Source organism: Anser anser (genome assembly GCF_964211835.1).
Source record: "Anser anser genome assembly, chromosome: 7".
NCBI lineage: Eukaryota > Metazoa > Chordata > Aves > Anseriformes > Anatidae > Anser > Anser anser.
Genome location: NC_139727.1, coordinates 35,025,096 through 35,041,665, shown reverse-complemented (window position 1 = coordinate 35,041,665; position 16,570 = coordinate 35,025,096). Strand labels below are relative to the sequence as shown.

At 37.6% G+C, this 16,570-nt stretch overlaps 1 protein-coding gene across 2 annotated transcripts in view; it reads left to right on the top strand.

The window, feature by feature from the left end:
* The first annotated feature begins 1,451 nt into the window (after positions 1 to 1,451).
* FAM204A (family with sequence similarity 204 member A) overlaps positions 1,452 to 16,570 on the top strand; it is a 16,211-nt gene continuing 1,092 nt past the window's right edge. Inside the window, exons 1-6 of one of the 2 annotated variants that reach the window (XM_083843464.1) lie at positions 1,452 to 1,487; positions 1,985 to 2,317; positions 3,250 to 3,340; positions 3,838 to 3,874; positions 4,330 to 4,432; positions 6,006 to 6,095. In XM_083843464.1, coding sequence (XP_083699590.1) covers positions 2,048 to 2,317; positions 3,250 to 3,340; positions 3,838 to 3,874; positions 4,330 to 4,432; positions 6,006 to 6,095 — 591 coding nt within the window. In that variant the 5' untranslated portion in view covers positions 1,452 to 1,487; positions 1,985 to 2,047. Of the gene's footprint in view, positions 1,488 to 1,962; positions 2,318 to 3,249; positions 3,341 to 3,837; positions 3,875 to 4,329; positions 4,433 to 6,005; positions 6,096 to 16,570 lie in introns of those variants that run through there. The other variant, XM_083843465.1, reaches the window with a different exon arrangement.

Below are 16,570 nucleotides of genomic sequence, written 5' to 3'. Positions count from 1 at the left end.
TCATGAAAAAGTGATTACTTACGGAATTAATTGATTTCAGAAATGAAACTGAGGACATAAAATTATGGCATAGAAAGGAAATGAATCAGAAGATCTGTTTTATAAGAAAGGTGTTTATTTTTCCATTCACAGCCATTCCCAGAAGCTACTCTACACAAGAAATCCCTGCTCAAAGCCATAGTCTCTATTGTCCATCTTTATCTTTCATAGCACTTGAACTCTTGCCCGTTCTTCGTTCCCCCCATGGCTGAATGTTTGTCCACAACTTGGCCATGTCTTGATTTGGTGTCAGCAATTTCTTTCTCAGAGGGCATGATACTGAGAGTTACTTTTCAACCTGTCAAAACGTCACTCCCCAAATGCATCTTCCTATGGATTATTTCAATTGTGAACCGTCCTCTCTTTCAGACACATTTGAGTGCCAGCGAACCTTTCATCTCCATCACATCTTTCCATCGTTTTCCTGCAATTTCTCTGTGTCACCTTTCCTGTTGCTCCTTGTATGTGAGATTTCTTGCTGAATCATATTCAGGCTGCTCCTAAATACCTATTTCATCTGTCTCACCTATGTAGGCTGAGAGGACAAAGAAGAGTATCTTCCAAATAACAAAGTACTGTACTGAACGCTCTCCAGAGTTAGTATTTGCCTTTGAAACACTTCATACAGTGTTACTTCGTTCATAGTTCCAGGCTGGTTTCTGAGAGGACAGGTGTCTTTTCCAGGTTCTTGGTGCAGTTTAAGGAAAACTTGAGCTCTGAAGGACTGGGTTGTTAGAGGTTTTCTCTTTACCACCTTCCTACAAGACATTAGGGGGAACTTTGAAAGGATTTTTCCATCTTTGAAGAATAAGGTTGTGGACCCTCATCACTATGTCCCATGGTACCCCCACTTGGGTGTTGTGATAGGACCAGAGGGAATGGCCTCAAGTTGCGCTAGGGGAGGTCCAGGTTGGAAATGAGGAGACATTTGTCAGAAAGAGCAGTCAGGCGTTGGGACGGGGCGCCCAGGGAGGCGGCGGCGTCACCATCCCTGGGGGTGTTCAAGGAAAGGTTGGACGTGGTGCTTGGGGACATGGTTCAGTGGTGACATTGGTGGTAGGGGGATGGTTGGACCAGGTGATCTTGGAGGGCTTTTACAACCCTAATGATTCTGTGGTTCTGTGACTCTATTCCAAGGCTTAGTGTTTGAACAGATTCTACACTTCCGTCACAGCTAGGATTGCTGGAACAATCAGCTTTCCGTGCAAGCACTGCTGCTCATTCTGGCAGAGGCACCCGAACCGCACGTTTGGGGACATCGGGACCGCCCCGGGGCTCTGTGGGTGAACCGAACTCGCCCCGTTCCAGGCCCGGGGCCCGCGCACCCGCCCGGTTGTCGTGGAGACCAGCGAGGCCGGGCCCGGGGCAGCAAAGCTGCCGTTGATTGGCTGAGGGGCAGGGCCCAATCGGCGGGCGGGGTGTTGCGAAGGTGCTAAGATGGCGGCCAGGTAAACACGGCCGCTGGCGGCTGCCGGGACTGGGGGACGGCCGTGAGGGGAAGCGGCTGGGGGGGCCCGGCCCGGCCCGGCCCGGCCCGGCTGGCGGCGGCGGCGGCGGCGGCGGCGGCGGCGGCGGCGGCGGCGGCACGGGGCGAGGGGACGCGGCCACCGGGAGGAGGTGGCGTGGAGAAGGGCTGCGTATGCGCCCCGGCGGGCTGCCGGTGTTGCTGCTGTGGAAGCTGCTGTAAACAAAGCCCCAGTGCGAAGGCTTTCAGGAGTGAGGGAGGGGAAAAACTAATAGCGTTATGGTCGTAATAGCGTTAATCTGTGTGCTTAAGTCCTGTACGTGACTCCTCTCTCAAATAGCGAGTATTAGCTTTCTAATGAGCTTCTCTAAAACACCTGATGGTAGTTACTTTTCTCAAGAGAAATTAAAATGTTTCTGATGACGTGTTCTGCTGTTTCTGATTCTTATGTAAGCTAATTATGGATTTATCTCAAAACAGGTCTGCTTGTGTGGCTCTTCGTGACTTTGTGATGACTTGGAGTGGCCTCGTTTAAACTGGAAGATGTGGAGTGGGCTCTTGCCCCCAGGACTGAACGAAAGCGATGTGGACTTGAGTTCGGACGATGGAGATGAATCGCGTTGTTCCCCTTCAAAGGAAGATGCAAATGAAGATACTGAAAGAGTTCAGCTTTCTGAATTGCAGGAGAATGGACCTGAAAGCAGTGCCACCAGTGAATCACTTCTGACGTCTGTGACTTCTGACACATCTGTGACAGATGGAGAAAACACATCTGAAACGCACCCTCCTGGAATTTCTTTAGATATGTGGAATGTGGGTATCTGAGTATGCTCTGGATGTTTGGAACCATGTTACAAGTTGAATGGCTACTTCTTAAATTAAAATAACTTCAATTTGGGTATTTTAGGTAGTATGCCGAAAGAAAAAAAATACAATCAAAGTGTAGTCACCTTACTATACCTTAAATTTTCTCAAGTAGGGTGGACAGGAATTTAGTTAGGAGTTTAATGTAACTTTTGTTTCCTAGTGCAGTGGTAATTAAATGCATAGCAGGGGAATGTTTGTGTAGCCATGCAGTTATACAAAGACTTGTGGTAGTGTATGGGCTCAGAGCTTCGTTTTTTGTGTTAGTAAGGAATTATATCTACTCATGTTTGTTGCTGTGCTGGTGGTTTGTACCTGTGAAGTAGAACTGTACCCTTCTGCTTTCTGTAGGGGCTAGGTGCAAGCGTTAAGACTCCTAGTTGATTATACCCTATCTTTATATTCCCATGGCATGTAAAGACTGAAAAGATTAAATATAAACAAAGCAGTCTGTGTTTCGGGCTTTTGAATCAAAATAAAAATTGGGAAAAACTATCTGCTGCCCTCCATCCTACTGTGTAGCTAGTCTGATGTGCAAGGAGTGTGCTGTTTAGAATCCTTAACTTCTAAACTACCATTTATGTGATAACAAAACATTGAATAGCTCAAGAGCACGCAACCATCATAAGTGTATTCAGTATCATGTTCCATGGGAAATAGAGGTGATAAAAATACTAGAGGCAATTACAGTTTAACACTATCAGAGTTGAATACTCTCAGTACATACATTTTAGTGTAATGGATACAGGAAGCTACTATGGGTAAATGAAATATTGGGACAGCATTTCTCAGCAAATTATTTAACTTTAAAAAAAAAATAGGGAAAGAAAATTTAAAAAAAAAAAAAAGATGCTGATTCTTGCCTTTTCTTACCCTTGTAGAAATTTTTGGAGCTTCAGAAGAAAAACCGTGAAATGAAAATGCAAGCAAGTCAGGAAAGCAATGGCCGAAAAAGAAAGCGTGGCAGAAAAGGTGTTTTATATAATCCCAGAATTATTTCTTTCAAAATGGAATTACTATCCAAGTACACTGGAAGTGCATTTTTATTTTTGCCAAGAACAGAATGCCTGAATAGATGTCTTGTGTTATCTGGGACTTTATTTCTCTGGCTGCTATGCTTCCCTTCTAAGACTAGGTTGTACAATGCTACTTAAAGTTCAGGTAATATGTTTATTTCCTCAAAAAGGAGGTAGAACTCATTCAGTCAGTACTGGCTTAAAATGGCTAGGCACCTTTCAGTAATTTTATAAAATTATTCCTTGTACTCTGATTAGAGCTCTGCAGAAATGTTGTAGGAGGTTCCTCATATGAAAGCCTGGCAGCAGAGTGATTTAAATCCACGTGATCATTGGGAATAGATCCTAGTGTGTTGATCTTCTAAAGGAAACGTGACCTATTAGTAATCTGTTAACTTTGTTGGGTGCCATAGGGTATTACTGTGTAATGCTGGGTTTCTTTTTCTTTCCTAGAAAAACTGAAAAAGAACTCTAACGAAGTGACTAAGAGGTATAACCAGGTCAATGTGATTATCTGAGGTCTGTTTTTAATATCAGGCAAAACTGGTAAAAGCTTGACCATGTACATAGCCAAATGCTAGCTCTGAGTGTCATGGAAAATATCTGCTGAAGTTGCTTGGTGTCTCTGTCACACAGGCTCAGTTTGATTCCAATTGAGTTTATTGCTCGATTTAAAAACAACACAATTGGTTATTTAATGCAACTTACAATGAACTTATTGTTATTCTTGATAGTGTTTGGCATAAAATTGCATACAAGCTTGCTTTCAAGATTGTGACATTGCAATTACAGAGGGAAAAGAGTAATTTCACTTGCATTAAAAACTGTCAGTGTGTGAAAAAGGCATGTCTGCCCAATAGAAAAATTTCTTTTAGTTTTGAAAAGAGCATTACAAGTTGTGGGAAACAAACTGGTTATATTTATGTTTATTTTTGGGGGTTTTAGTGTTCAACAGTTGGCCTGTGAAGACCAGTGGAAAGAACTTACACAGTATTTTGGAATCAATGATAGATTTGAATCACCTGTGGATAGCAGGGCTCCACAAAAGGTAATTATTGTTAACAAAAGAAATGTCCTCTTCTACTTGGTAGAAAAAAAAAAGTCAGTGTTAACTGAGATAAAAACAAAACTGAATCTAATTGAAAGTAGGCAAATGACCAAGTCACTGTAAGGAAGAATAATTTTGTGAATTTTGTCCTAGGTTTCACATAAATTCTACTTTGATCAAGAGGTTACTGTGCATTCTTTTGGGACAATATTCAGGTCTATTTTCCTGTTTGGTTTTGTATTCTATTGTTTATGAGAGGCAAAAGACTTGATATACGTTATTTGATTATAGTAACTTTTTTTTTAAAATCATGCTTTAACTCCAAAATGTGTCAAGTCAGCCCTTTAGTTGAAACCAGTAGCTCTTGGAATTAAGAAACTGAATCTGCCGTACAGTTTCAATGGATTTATAACATCCTGTTCGTAAATATTACTGTAAAGCTAATCATATTTGAAGTAACTGCTACAATATAACAGACAAGTTACAGATGTATTATATCTTGAGTTTCTTCTGTAGTTTTTCATTTGCATAATGTAAATGTCTGCCTTGACACCGACATTGGTAGCTTCTGTCTGAGCTCTCACTTTTAGTGGGTGTTTGCTTGTCATTAAGCTGTTCAGGCTAGTTCTAGAGTAAGGCCTAAAAAGTTAACAGGAAGCTGCTGTCCGTGTAAGTCAAGAGACTTAATCGCTAGTGCAATGTCTCGTTAATTTCAGAAAAGGCATCTAACAGTTAGGTATCACTGCAACTTTCAGCTGTACACTCCCTTAACTTCCACATGAATAATTAAGTGTGGTGTTTGCAGATCCCTGTTTCTCAAGAATTGTTTTTTTCTATTTTCTTAAAAAAAGTATATGTTTTGAAACCATTGGAAGTGTTTTCTGTAGCATCATTACTATTTACCTCTAGTGAGGCTACAAACTGTGTGCTGTGATGAATGAATGATCTTCTATGAAATTCTGAAGTTTCCAGTTATAGTTTCTGTTAAATGTTTTATTGTTGCTTTATATGTAAAAGTCATTTGATGAGTTGTTTTGATCATAAAGGTTGAATTTTGAAGTATTTTCTTGGTTTTCCATAGGATAGTTAGAATTCTGAATGTGTTAGTATTGTGGAGTGGCACAATGCCAGAACTCAGTTTTTGGATAAAGATAAGATCTTAGAACTGTAACGATACAGTGGTAATTGCCATTCTTCATGTTACCTGACACATATATTGCACATTTTGTTTAGAAAGCTCCAGGGATGGAAGAGATAAGCCAGATCTTCAGATGAATTTTATTGTGACAGGCATAAACTAGTCTGTGTAATTTTTTTAACCCGCAGTATTATCCTGCACATAAGATGGAACTAATGCAATGATTTGTGCTCAGGCAGCCTTTCGGTGAATTCTTAATTATGCTGTCCATTACAATACATAGACAAAGTGATTTGTGTTACGTAGAAATTACAGGTTTATGTACTGTCTTAAAATGAAGAATTTTATTAAAATATTTTTAAAAAGAAGATCCTCCCTTTTAGACATATTATTTCTGTTTATTTCCCCTAAAGATATTTACTTCTCTTTTTCTAGTCTGGCCTTGAACTTAGCATAGAGAAGTCCGTGGCTGAAGGTGACATTGATAAAGCTGAGGAGCTGAGTGATAGATTAGCCATTCGTGAGGTAAGTGGACTACTAACAAAAGCTTTTAGGAAAAAATCAGTACATCTGTGTTGTTTTTTTTTTTAAGTTGTAACTAAAATAGCATTGAATGTTGCTTGGGGCATATTTTCCTAACCAGGTTTTTTTCAACGATTGAGGTATTTTGCTGCTGATCCAGTAATGGTTGGCCAACTGTAGCTATGTATAAGAATTGAAAATACAACTGTGAATGTTCCCAAGTAACCTTACCTTGAAGCCTTGATAAAGGCTCTGCGAGTCAGAGTTGTCACTAACTAGCAACCTGTATTGAGCTTTTGATTTTTCTGCACATTGCAAGCCCAGAAAATAGGGATAGGATGTTCCCTTCCTGTCAGTTCCTAGTGCATCAGATTTTTCTCTGCATTGCCTCAAAAAGCTTGGGAAGCCTTGCAAAAGATAAGAGATTGAGGAAGTTTAGAGCATGATCTATCCAAATAAGGACAGATTTACCTAAGCTGATGATGATGGTCAGCCCTTTTTTTTTTTTTAATTCCTGTGTCTTCATGTCTTCAGGTGTTGATGGCAGGAAGAATTCTAAAGAAGAATGGGAGCAAATGAATGCTAAACATCTTTCTGTAGCTTTAGAATTATGTTTATAGAATGAAAGGATATTTTTTCATCAAAAGCTAAAATTTTTGAGTATAAATGCATATCTCCAAATAAATCCATGTGAGAGAAATGCCATTTTCCTGAAGAGGCTGTATTGTTAGTTGATGTATTTGAGTAATTTTATGATGTTTTTTTGTCTACTTGCTGCAAAAAAATGGATCCTTTAAACTTGTGTGTAGTGCTGTGTGAATACTTAACCTGCTAAAGAATCACAAACCTCTGGGAATGGATATTTCTAAGGGAAACAGTGCTATTGCTGTGTAGGTGGCAGCAACAGAAGTATGTCACTGAAATTCATGTAGGCTCTTGTGCCCACTGCAACATGTGCATAGGGGAGAAAGTGTGAAGGAAGAAAAATGAGGAGATACAGTTGGAATAGTTTTGAAGCTAGTTTAGAAAAAACATCCTAAATCTAATGCTATTTGAGGTGAGTGGAAGAGCTATCCTTTAAATCATCTGATTTATATAATTTCAACAAGGGTTTTACATTTTCATCTACCTTGCGCACTGTTCTATGTTCGCAGAAGTAATTTTGTGCTCACTGCATATACCTGCAAAATTCAAAGGTATTAGAAAAGCATTTAAAAAAGGCATTCTGAATGCTTCTCATTATCATAGAAATACTTGGTGTTTCAGTTAATCTTTAATGTAAAATTACAGGTTTAAATTTGTTTTAATGCCATATAATACAATATTTTGATGACTTTAAAAAAGAGATGGCTTTTGAAATGAGAAATACAGTTCTTCAGTTTCCATAAATACGGTTAGGGAAAACTAACTTCCTCTGTGCATGTTCTTATACATTCGTTAGAAACTCCTATGCCTAGTCACTCAGGGCAGTTTTTAATTACTAAACTCAGCCTTTTTTACTTGTGATCACAGAACTTCACAAAGGTAACAGCTACTGACAGTGATAAAACATAGCCTAATGTTCCCATTAAGCCCAGCCACCTTCTCATGGTGATGCTGTTATATTACCTTTTGTGTACAGCATTAAACACTCTTGCTGTTCTCCTTCACAAATGTCATTATTCCATCTACTCTGAAGTGGGTAGAGTATCATAATCAATAAAACATACTGAGGTTCTAGTGCAAGTTGTTTGACTATAAAAACAAATTAATGTAAGAAGTTTTAAGGTTTTGTAATATTTATGATAAACTATTATCTGATTTTGGTAGCCATGGGATTGTACAACATCTAGCATATCCCAGGTGCTACAGCAATATAATATTATTTGTGGAACATTAACTCCAAATTGTTGACTTTCAAATATTAGCATGTTGTAATTCTGAAAACAAAATGCTTGAAGCGTTATTAGTATTCACAGCCTTGACTTGGTTTTGGTTAAGTGGGTTTATCTGAATAAATAGCATGCTGGAAGAAGGAAAACTCAAATGACTCTGACTTGATCTCATGAGGAGTTCTGTGAAGGCAGAAACTCAGTGAATTCACTGGGGTTCTCTGCTGGTTTAAAGATGTGCTATGTAGCCTGCTGCAAGATTTTATTTTTCTGTGTGATCTTAAGAGCCTGTATTTTATATTGTTTAGTGGATCTTTTAAAGTACTTCTTATTTGAAGGAGATCCTTCTAACAGTGGTTAATTCTGATTCAGTGGAGAGCTATAGAAAAGGATTCAATTATGGGAGAGGCTGATTAAAACATCATTGTTTTGTGCACAAGAACAATTAATAAAATGTCTTCATATTGTGCAGTATTGATTCAATCACAGCTTTCCTCCTCTCTTTGCAATTTAGAGAAATACAACATTTAAAAGTCATTTTATGAAATACTTCTAAGAACTGAGTTTAGTTAATTTTTAGTGTATGTGGTTATTTGTGTTTCTAACTTCCAAGTGCAACACAACACTGGGCAAGTCAGGCATGGAACAGTACGATGACTGTATTGAAGTACAACACTTCTGAAGTCTAGAGCAATGAGTGGATGAATTATTGTTCTTTTATCTCAACCTCATCTTTTTATGTATGGCTTCCATTTTTCTTGAGCAATGTTGCGGGGTTATGGGTATGTATGTGAGAAATAGCTGCCTTCCGTTTGGGGTACAGCCCCCCTTGTAGCCATGTGAGAAAATGTTCAGTGAGTAGGTGTTCTTTTTGAAATCAGGTGTATGGGTTTTTAATCGGCACCATTTTCTTTTGCAAGAAGCAGTGACTGGAACCTGCTGATAAAGCTTTTGCTTTGAGGCACAGATCCCAGAGTTCTTAAAGCCGTTTCCTGCCTTAATAAGTGAAACTAATTTTTGATGTATAACATTTATAAGCCTGTGAAACTGATAGGGCAGCTTCAGTATTTAGAAAAATGAAGCCAAAAATAAACAGATGACTGAGAATGGGCAGGAGAAGCACGTCCTGAAAAGCAAAGGAATGCCAAAAAGATGCTGTCAATACACTATCATTATGACATGGTGAGAAGAGTATTTTTTTTAAATCAGATTCCCTTAAAATCAGTGGTGATTTGGGCAATGTGCATAATCTAGCAGCTGTGAGTGAATCACTGAAATGTATATCCTTAAAACCTGAATGATATTGTTACAAGACTTTAGATGTTTTGGTTTCCATTTGGTGGTAGTTGCAGGTTCCTTAAGGAAGATGTTACTGTACTGATGTAAATGAGGCTTTGGGCTATGTGCTATTTGTTGCTTTCTTCTACTTTGTCAAATACACCCAAATGCTGACTTCAAAACAAAGTGTCTTCATTCGTAGTGCTCAAGGTTTTCAGCTGTGGGAGGCTAGAAGTTACAACTCATCTATGTTGTGCACAAGGCTCTGTGTTTACTGGTGACACGCGGATTTGTATGGAGCTTTGGAGTGTGGCTAAAAATGTAATTGCCAGAGCAGGGCTAACACACTTCTATTAAAAAAGAATTGTACATCTATGATAGTCTAATCCCGTGGCTAACCTCACTGCAAAGTATTACCCCTTGTCTCTTGTTGTCAGCCCGGTTTGTAGACTACAAAAGTGACCCCCGTTAGTTTGGATGTTATCAAGCTAGCAGATATCTTTTAACTATAGGACCCTGGGCCATCCCCACAGTATGTCCTCTTGTGAGGTGTTCTGCTTTGCTAAGGAGTTGTGGCGGTCCTGAAATTCTTGATTGCGTTATTTGTGAGTGAAATTATTCCTGAAAGAACATGGGGTATGTCTGCATTAACGCTGTGCAGAATAACTTGGTCTGTCAGTAACTCCCTGCCTCTTTGACTAGACTGCTTCTAGAACCTGGTCTAGTTTGAGCGTTTCTGTGCTGTGGTGCAGTTACAGCACGTAAGATCAGCGCTCCTTTGATGGATTTTTGTTGAGCATTCATGTAATGCAGGTAGGTCGTACTGCTTAGTCATAATGCACTGTGGGTTTTTAAACATCCTGCTAGAGTGGAAGTTCTTCCTGTAATACCTATATCATAACACTATTAGTATTAAATAACTAGCAATTCAGCGCAGTATGTGTGACAACACACAATTAAGGTTCATTATTATAACCTGGTTGCTATTATCTTTTTTTATATTGTAACAAGCCAGGGCGTTCTGCTTTTTAAATGGGGAATGGCATACCTAAAGCTCAGGTTTGAACACTGTGTTTAATTACAACTTGCTCAATTTGAGAGAGATCAAGAAAAATGGTAGTAGTAATATAGGAGTTGCCCAAAAATCCTGAACCTTTTAGAATGAAATTTGTAGTGACGTTGAAGCTTGTGTACGCTTAGCTGAATTACAATAAAAATGGCTTTCTTGGGAATACTTTAGGGTAGGCTAGCTGAGATTCAGTGGTAGCAAGTACTTGAAGGTGCATGTAGGTGGGAACAGACACTTATGTGGACTTTTCTAACACTTTCAAAAAAGCTTTTTGGAATAATATCTTCAATTGTACTTGAATTGTTCTTACTGTGTTTGTGGGACTTCGTCCAGATTTTTTTTAAGAATGAAAGTTGAGTAGTTAGAGCACAGTGGCTTTGTAGTGTGAGGTGTTTATCCTTTTGAGTAAAGACAGTATCTGGAGATGCCTGGTAATTTTACTTTCCTGTAAATAGAATTCACTTTGGAGTGATACCTTATAAAGTTCTGTTCCTTGTTCAACCAAATAACTCTCAAACATTTGCCCTATATCCCCAACCTATAGACCTGAAAATATTTTCCAGGCTTTTTTCCCCAAAGAAGGATTTTTTATTTGCGCTTTTTTGACTCAGATTGTTGTGCAGGGTCTCAAGAAGCAGCATGCAGATTTCTTATGGCTTTGATATTCTGAGAACTAATCTGTCTAAACCTCAGAGTTTGCATTTGGCTTGTGGTTTTTTGTGTTACTGCCTGGTAGGTAGGTGCCATATTGTCTAAGAGCATGTTAGCCTGGGGACTGTAACTTGAACACCATAAAATAGTCTTGACCATGTTAGATTTACCTGTCAAAACGAACTTTAGAAACATTTTGTAATTTGGCATGCTGAATTGCTGAAGTAGTTGTCAATCTCTAAATAGTGCAGGCTTTTAGACAGCACTGTTCCTATGTACTTAGCTTGTGGCTTCTGGCGTTTCGGTGAAAGTTTTTTTTTTTTTAAATGCTCCAATTTACAAGGAAAGTATGGTATTGTAGTCAAGTTTAAATGAAAGATCTATATCATAATTGACCATATTAATTAGCTATTCACTGGCACATCATTCTCACGTTACAGCAAAATCTTTTTGCTGTTGTCTTCAAAATTTGTGTTGATCAATTTTCACCATTTTCTAGTGTTCAAATTACCGTGGTTTGTAGTAACTTCTAGCCATATCATTTAGAATGGGACGTGCACGAGCAAGGTTGTATGTCAAAACCATCAAGACAGATTCTGTAAGCTGTTGCTGTCGTATTGAAAGTCTGGGTAGGATATGGACGATCACAAGGTTGTACACAGAGCTGTTTCAAACAGGTTCTCGGGCTGGATGAGTTGGCTGCTCCTCCTTTGGTATCATAGTTCCATTTCTAAATTCTGTGCAGCCTTCACAGTATATCATGGTACTTTTAGGTACCTGAAGAGATTGATACAGCTTTATGCAGAATATGACCAAGCACCAATTAACTTGGAAGTCTTGCCAGTTGAAGGACTTGGGGGGGCGGGAGGGGGAGAATTTATTTTTTATCTGTGAAGGATTTTATTTCTAACACTTAGCAGAGGTGCTTCCAAATACCTCTCTTCATTGAGGTTGTTTTCTTTTAACCTTTGGAACATGGCAGGGTTATCACCTAGAATTACATTCTTCTGCTCCCTTAATTATGTATATCTTTTCCTTAACAAACCTTAAAAAAAGATTTCAGATGTTACAAGTCTAATTAAAGAGACAGACAAAGCACAGTTTATACTGTAGATTTTTTCTGCAGTTCAATTAATCAGCATGTTTTCTCTTTTAATTAAAACCATTTTAGTAAATTAAAGCCCACAGCAAAACACATATATAATTTGTTTGTAATTAGCTCTTAATTGGTGGTAGTTGAAGCTTAGCACCCTTGGTTTCTTTCTTCATGATTGCCATTTTATTAGCAGCCAGTCATTAATTAATCTTTTTTTCTAATTAGCTTATAAAACTGTTGATGGCACATTATTGTAAATGTGATTTTAAGTTCAAAGCTTGTTAATAAGCTTTCTTACTTAGAAGAACAGAGATAAAGAAATTGCTGAAAACAGTACTACAGTTCTTTTTTTAAAACTGCCTTTCTTATAAGGGGGCTGTGTAAAGCATCTAACAGCTTATGGTTAATTTTTTAATGCTGTGTTTTCTCATGAATGGAAGAAGTTACTAGCATTTAAATGTTTAAATCTAGAGAAGAGCTTAATGGTATAACAGTGTTCTGTCCTTGCTCCATTACTGTGTCATCCAAATATAATTTGATGTTGTAATACACAGCATAAAAATACAACAAAGGTATTACAGAGTATTTTACAGTGGAAGTTGAGCACATCATTGAAAGGGGACAATTTTCACTGCAAAATCCACTCGGTATTCTTGTTTGCTTTATATATTTTATATACGTCAGCAATGGATAACATTCCATAACATAAAAGGAGAAAATCATTGCTAAAGGCAAGCCTGAAATAGCTAGATTCATATTTGATGAGAAACTGTAACACTGTATTAAAAGGCTGTTTGGCTTCTCTCCTATGATCATAGGATATTTCAGGACCTGTTTGAATACAGATGTTTTGTTACAGCTTCTGTGGGTTTAGCATTTTGTGTATCATACCTAAATATTTCTGAGCAGTTCTTGAATCTGCTGGCTCGCTCATTCAGCATTTATATCGCGTGGTGTTATTTGAATGAAATATATTTACAGTGTAGTACTTGATGTTAAATGTCTTGGTTTTTTTAAGGAAGTTTTCTGAAAGTTAGGTGCTGGTGCAACTTGACAAAAATGTTTACTCTTCTGCCTGAACTTTCCGTATTATTTCAACTTCATCCATTTCTTTGCTTGTTTTAAAAGTGTTTTATGATGCTGTGCAAGAAACACTAGAAAGGGATAGCTGACAAGGAAAAAATTAAAAATTGGATAAAAAGTAAATGAATAATGTCATATTACTAAAAAGATGAGAGGCTAATTTGTGCCGACTTTTTGCTAATTTTGTTCAAGCCTCAAAATGAGGAGCTGTCACCCGTTCTGTGTAGCACTGATGACAGTGCCAATGATCCATGAAATAAGCTGCCGCTGGCTTTGTTCTGATAAGAATGAACAAATCTGCACAATGTACGGCTCCCAGAATCTCATTTTCATACTTGCATGCAGGCTAAAAGAAATAAGCTGTTTGCAGGCTTGATTAATCAGACATTTGAGGGTTTTTTGTCTCTTTGATCTCTTTCGTCTCCTAGGTAACTTGCTTGACATTAATGTTGAGCTTGAGTAAAGACAATCAGGAATTGTAGACCAAACTGATATAAAAATTAAAGACCTTAACACTTTAAGTACTCCAGTAATGGTTCCGCTTTACTTCAGAAAACATCTGTTTTCATTTAATTAAAGAACAAAAGAGAAAGGCATAAATATTTTTCATAGAGACCTGTTATTCCACAAAAAAGTTAAAGTATGATAATTGGTATTTTCGAACAGTTTCAAGGCATTTATTTAGAAAGAAGCAAAGCTTCAGAAATGTTACAAGGTAACAATTTCAGATGAATAGAAATATTATGAAAAATAATGGATGAGGAATTTCTCACTTATGCTACATGAAACAGTCAGAGGAAGATACTTGACGGATTATTGGTGAACTTCGAAATGGAAAGGTCTTTGCCCTGTTAGAAGCTAAGTTGTTTTATTTAGTTTGTCTTAAAAATATATATATTGTGTTACAGGGATGAACCATCATATCAGCTTTACTACCCAATATGATTTACACACTTTAAACCTGTAAAATTGAAAGGAATTTAGAAAAAAAAAGTGTCGCAGTGCGTTTGCTGGAGGTTATGCAGACGCTTTTACAAATCTTCCAAGTGGCTGTAAAGATGAATGCCTCAAGGGTCTAGCCAGGGCCCTGCTTTTCCAACCAGCTAAAGCCCTTATCTTAAATCCAAGCAAAGTACCATTAATCTTTTTGAAAGACCTTTTATGGCTTTTAATATATCCCAAATTAGAACATTTTACACCCTTGGTTCCTGAAATATGGTGATAAAAAGCCTTTAGAGCTTAATTTTCCTTACTGCGTGCTCTGACCAATTTGCAGTTCTTTGTGATAATGTTTAGACACCTTAATTAAAATGCAGCAAAATATTGGATGTTCTATATGGAAAATGCTGATACTTTGACTACACAGGAAATTGTTGTATATATTTTTATTCATGCTTTTTTACTTCTTTTAACATTGTAGTTTAGGGAGTTATCTGATGACCTGAAATGTTTTTTAATGTAAAACCCATTGACCAAGCTTTTATGGTTTTCTTTTGGGAGGGGCACTGAAGATGTATGTCTGGGTGTGGGTGGGAGCAGAAGACATTTAATCTGACTGAAATATTTATGTTTATATGCAACATTTGTTTTCATGTCTTGCAAATTTGGCTCTGTGTAGCCTGGACATGGTAACATTATTGCTGCAAAATGCTTTTGCTTTTACTTCCACATACACTACAGAGGATCTTATTATCCCATTTTCTGTACTTTTCAAAGATGGAAGAACTCGTTCTGGCTTCCAAGAAATACAGATCAAAGGATTTTTTTTCCTCAGCACTTGTATAGATCTCAGTAGTGTATATCTGTATGTGTATAAGTGTTCAGTAGATTCATAGAATATATTTTGAGGGACAGACCATTATTCATCACATAGTAAGAGTTCATTTTTAGCAAGTGTATTAGGAGGTAAAATGCAATTCAGAAATAATGAAGGCATGGTTCTGCTGATTCTGATGGACTTCATTCATCAGATTAGCTCAATATAGAGCCTTTCTCATCAAGTAATCATTTTTCTAAATATTTTAGGTGAGCTTTTTTTGAGCGCAAGTATAATAACATAAGGAGTTGCACCTAAAAATCAAAAGACAACATAAAGAATGTTATCCTTTGTTAGTCTTTCACTTGCTATTTGGTAGTTCAGATGTTGACATCGAATTACTGATTATATAAATATTGTTAATGCTCAGAAAATTACAGCTAATAGAAAAGTTTTGAAACTTCACATCATTTTGTGCATCTAGATGATTTCATAGGTATATATTTATGACCCCATAACAAACACATGCATAAACTAGATTGGAAAAAAAAAAGCTAGCATGAGTCATTGTGCACAATTCCTTTTGGGGGGGGAGGGAAATCCTATGCTTACCTATTAACTGTTTGTATTGCCAGTGCTTAGAGCCTCAAGCAATGCACAAAGTAATGTTTAATGCCCGATAGGCATGCAGGCTCTCAAACTCACCTGCAGAAAGTTTTTTTTTTTTTTGATTCATGAATACTGAAAGGACCTTAAGGTAAATAGTTTGTAGTGATGAGGGAGATTTCTTTTTTGTGTGAACAAAAGTGATCTGGATATCAACCTACCTACAGGGTAGTTGTTAGGTGAGAGAATTGTAGATGTCAGCTCAAGAATGCAGATGTACTGTCTCTCATCTTATTTCAGTAAACCTTTTATCAGAGTAAATAATTGCCTGTACAGGTGCAGCAGATTATCGAAGTATATTACTGTGAATAATGGTTCTTTTGCGTGGGTCTCCCATGCCTCTTTTATTTGGTGGTTCCATGACTTTCAGGGGAAATCTCGAACATCCAAGTGTATCTTAGTTGTAGGTTTTGGACTGGATGGAAGGAAAACCTGTTTGTTCACATCACAGCTTGCAGCAGTTCTGGCTAAATGAATTGCTCGTTTGTCTTGGAGAAAAGTGGTAACTTCAGACATCAAATTCTTTCATAATTTAACAGCAAATAACATCCAAGTCATGATGGCAATCACAAAATGTAACTAGAGCGAACAAGTTATGAATGCTGATAAAAGGAAAATAATCTGGTCATAGTTTGTACCAACCTTCTTCCATCTTTTTTCACCTGCTCTATTCTTTTTTCCCTCTTGTCGTGCACTAATATGAACTTAATTCTCATGGTGTGAATAAGATTACAAAAGTAAAATAATATTCACCTATAGCCTATTAGGACCTTATTTGGAAAGCACACATATTATCACACTAATAATCTAAGAGCTGGTAATGTGAAGACTAAAGGCCAGATGGACTCTAAGGACACTGTTTCATTTACTTCTTGGACAGACTGATTAAAACATGGCTACTGGTACTACTGGAAAATGCATGGTAGTGGTAGTTCATCCAAAAGGACAGTTGTATACAGGAAGCTTTCCATATTGATAGGACCTGATGATATTTTACCACAGTTGAGG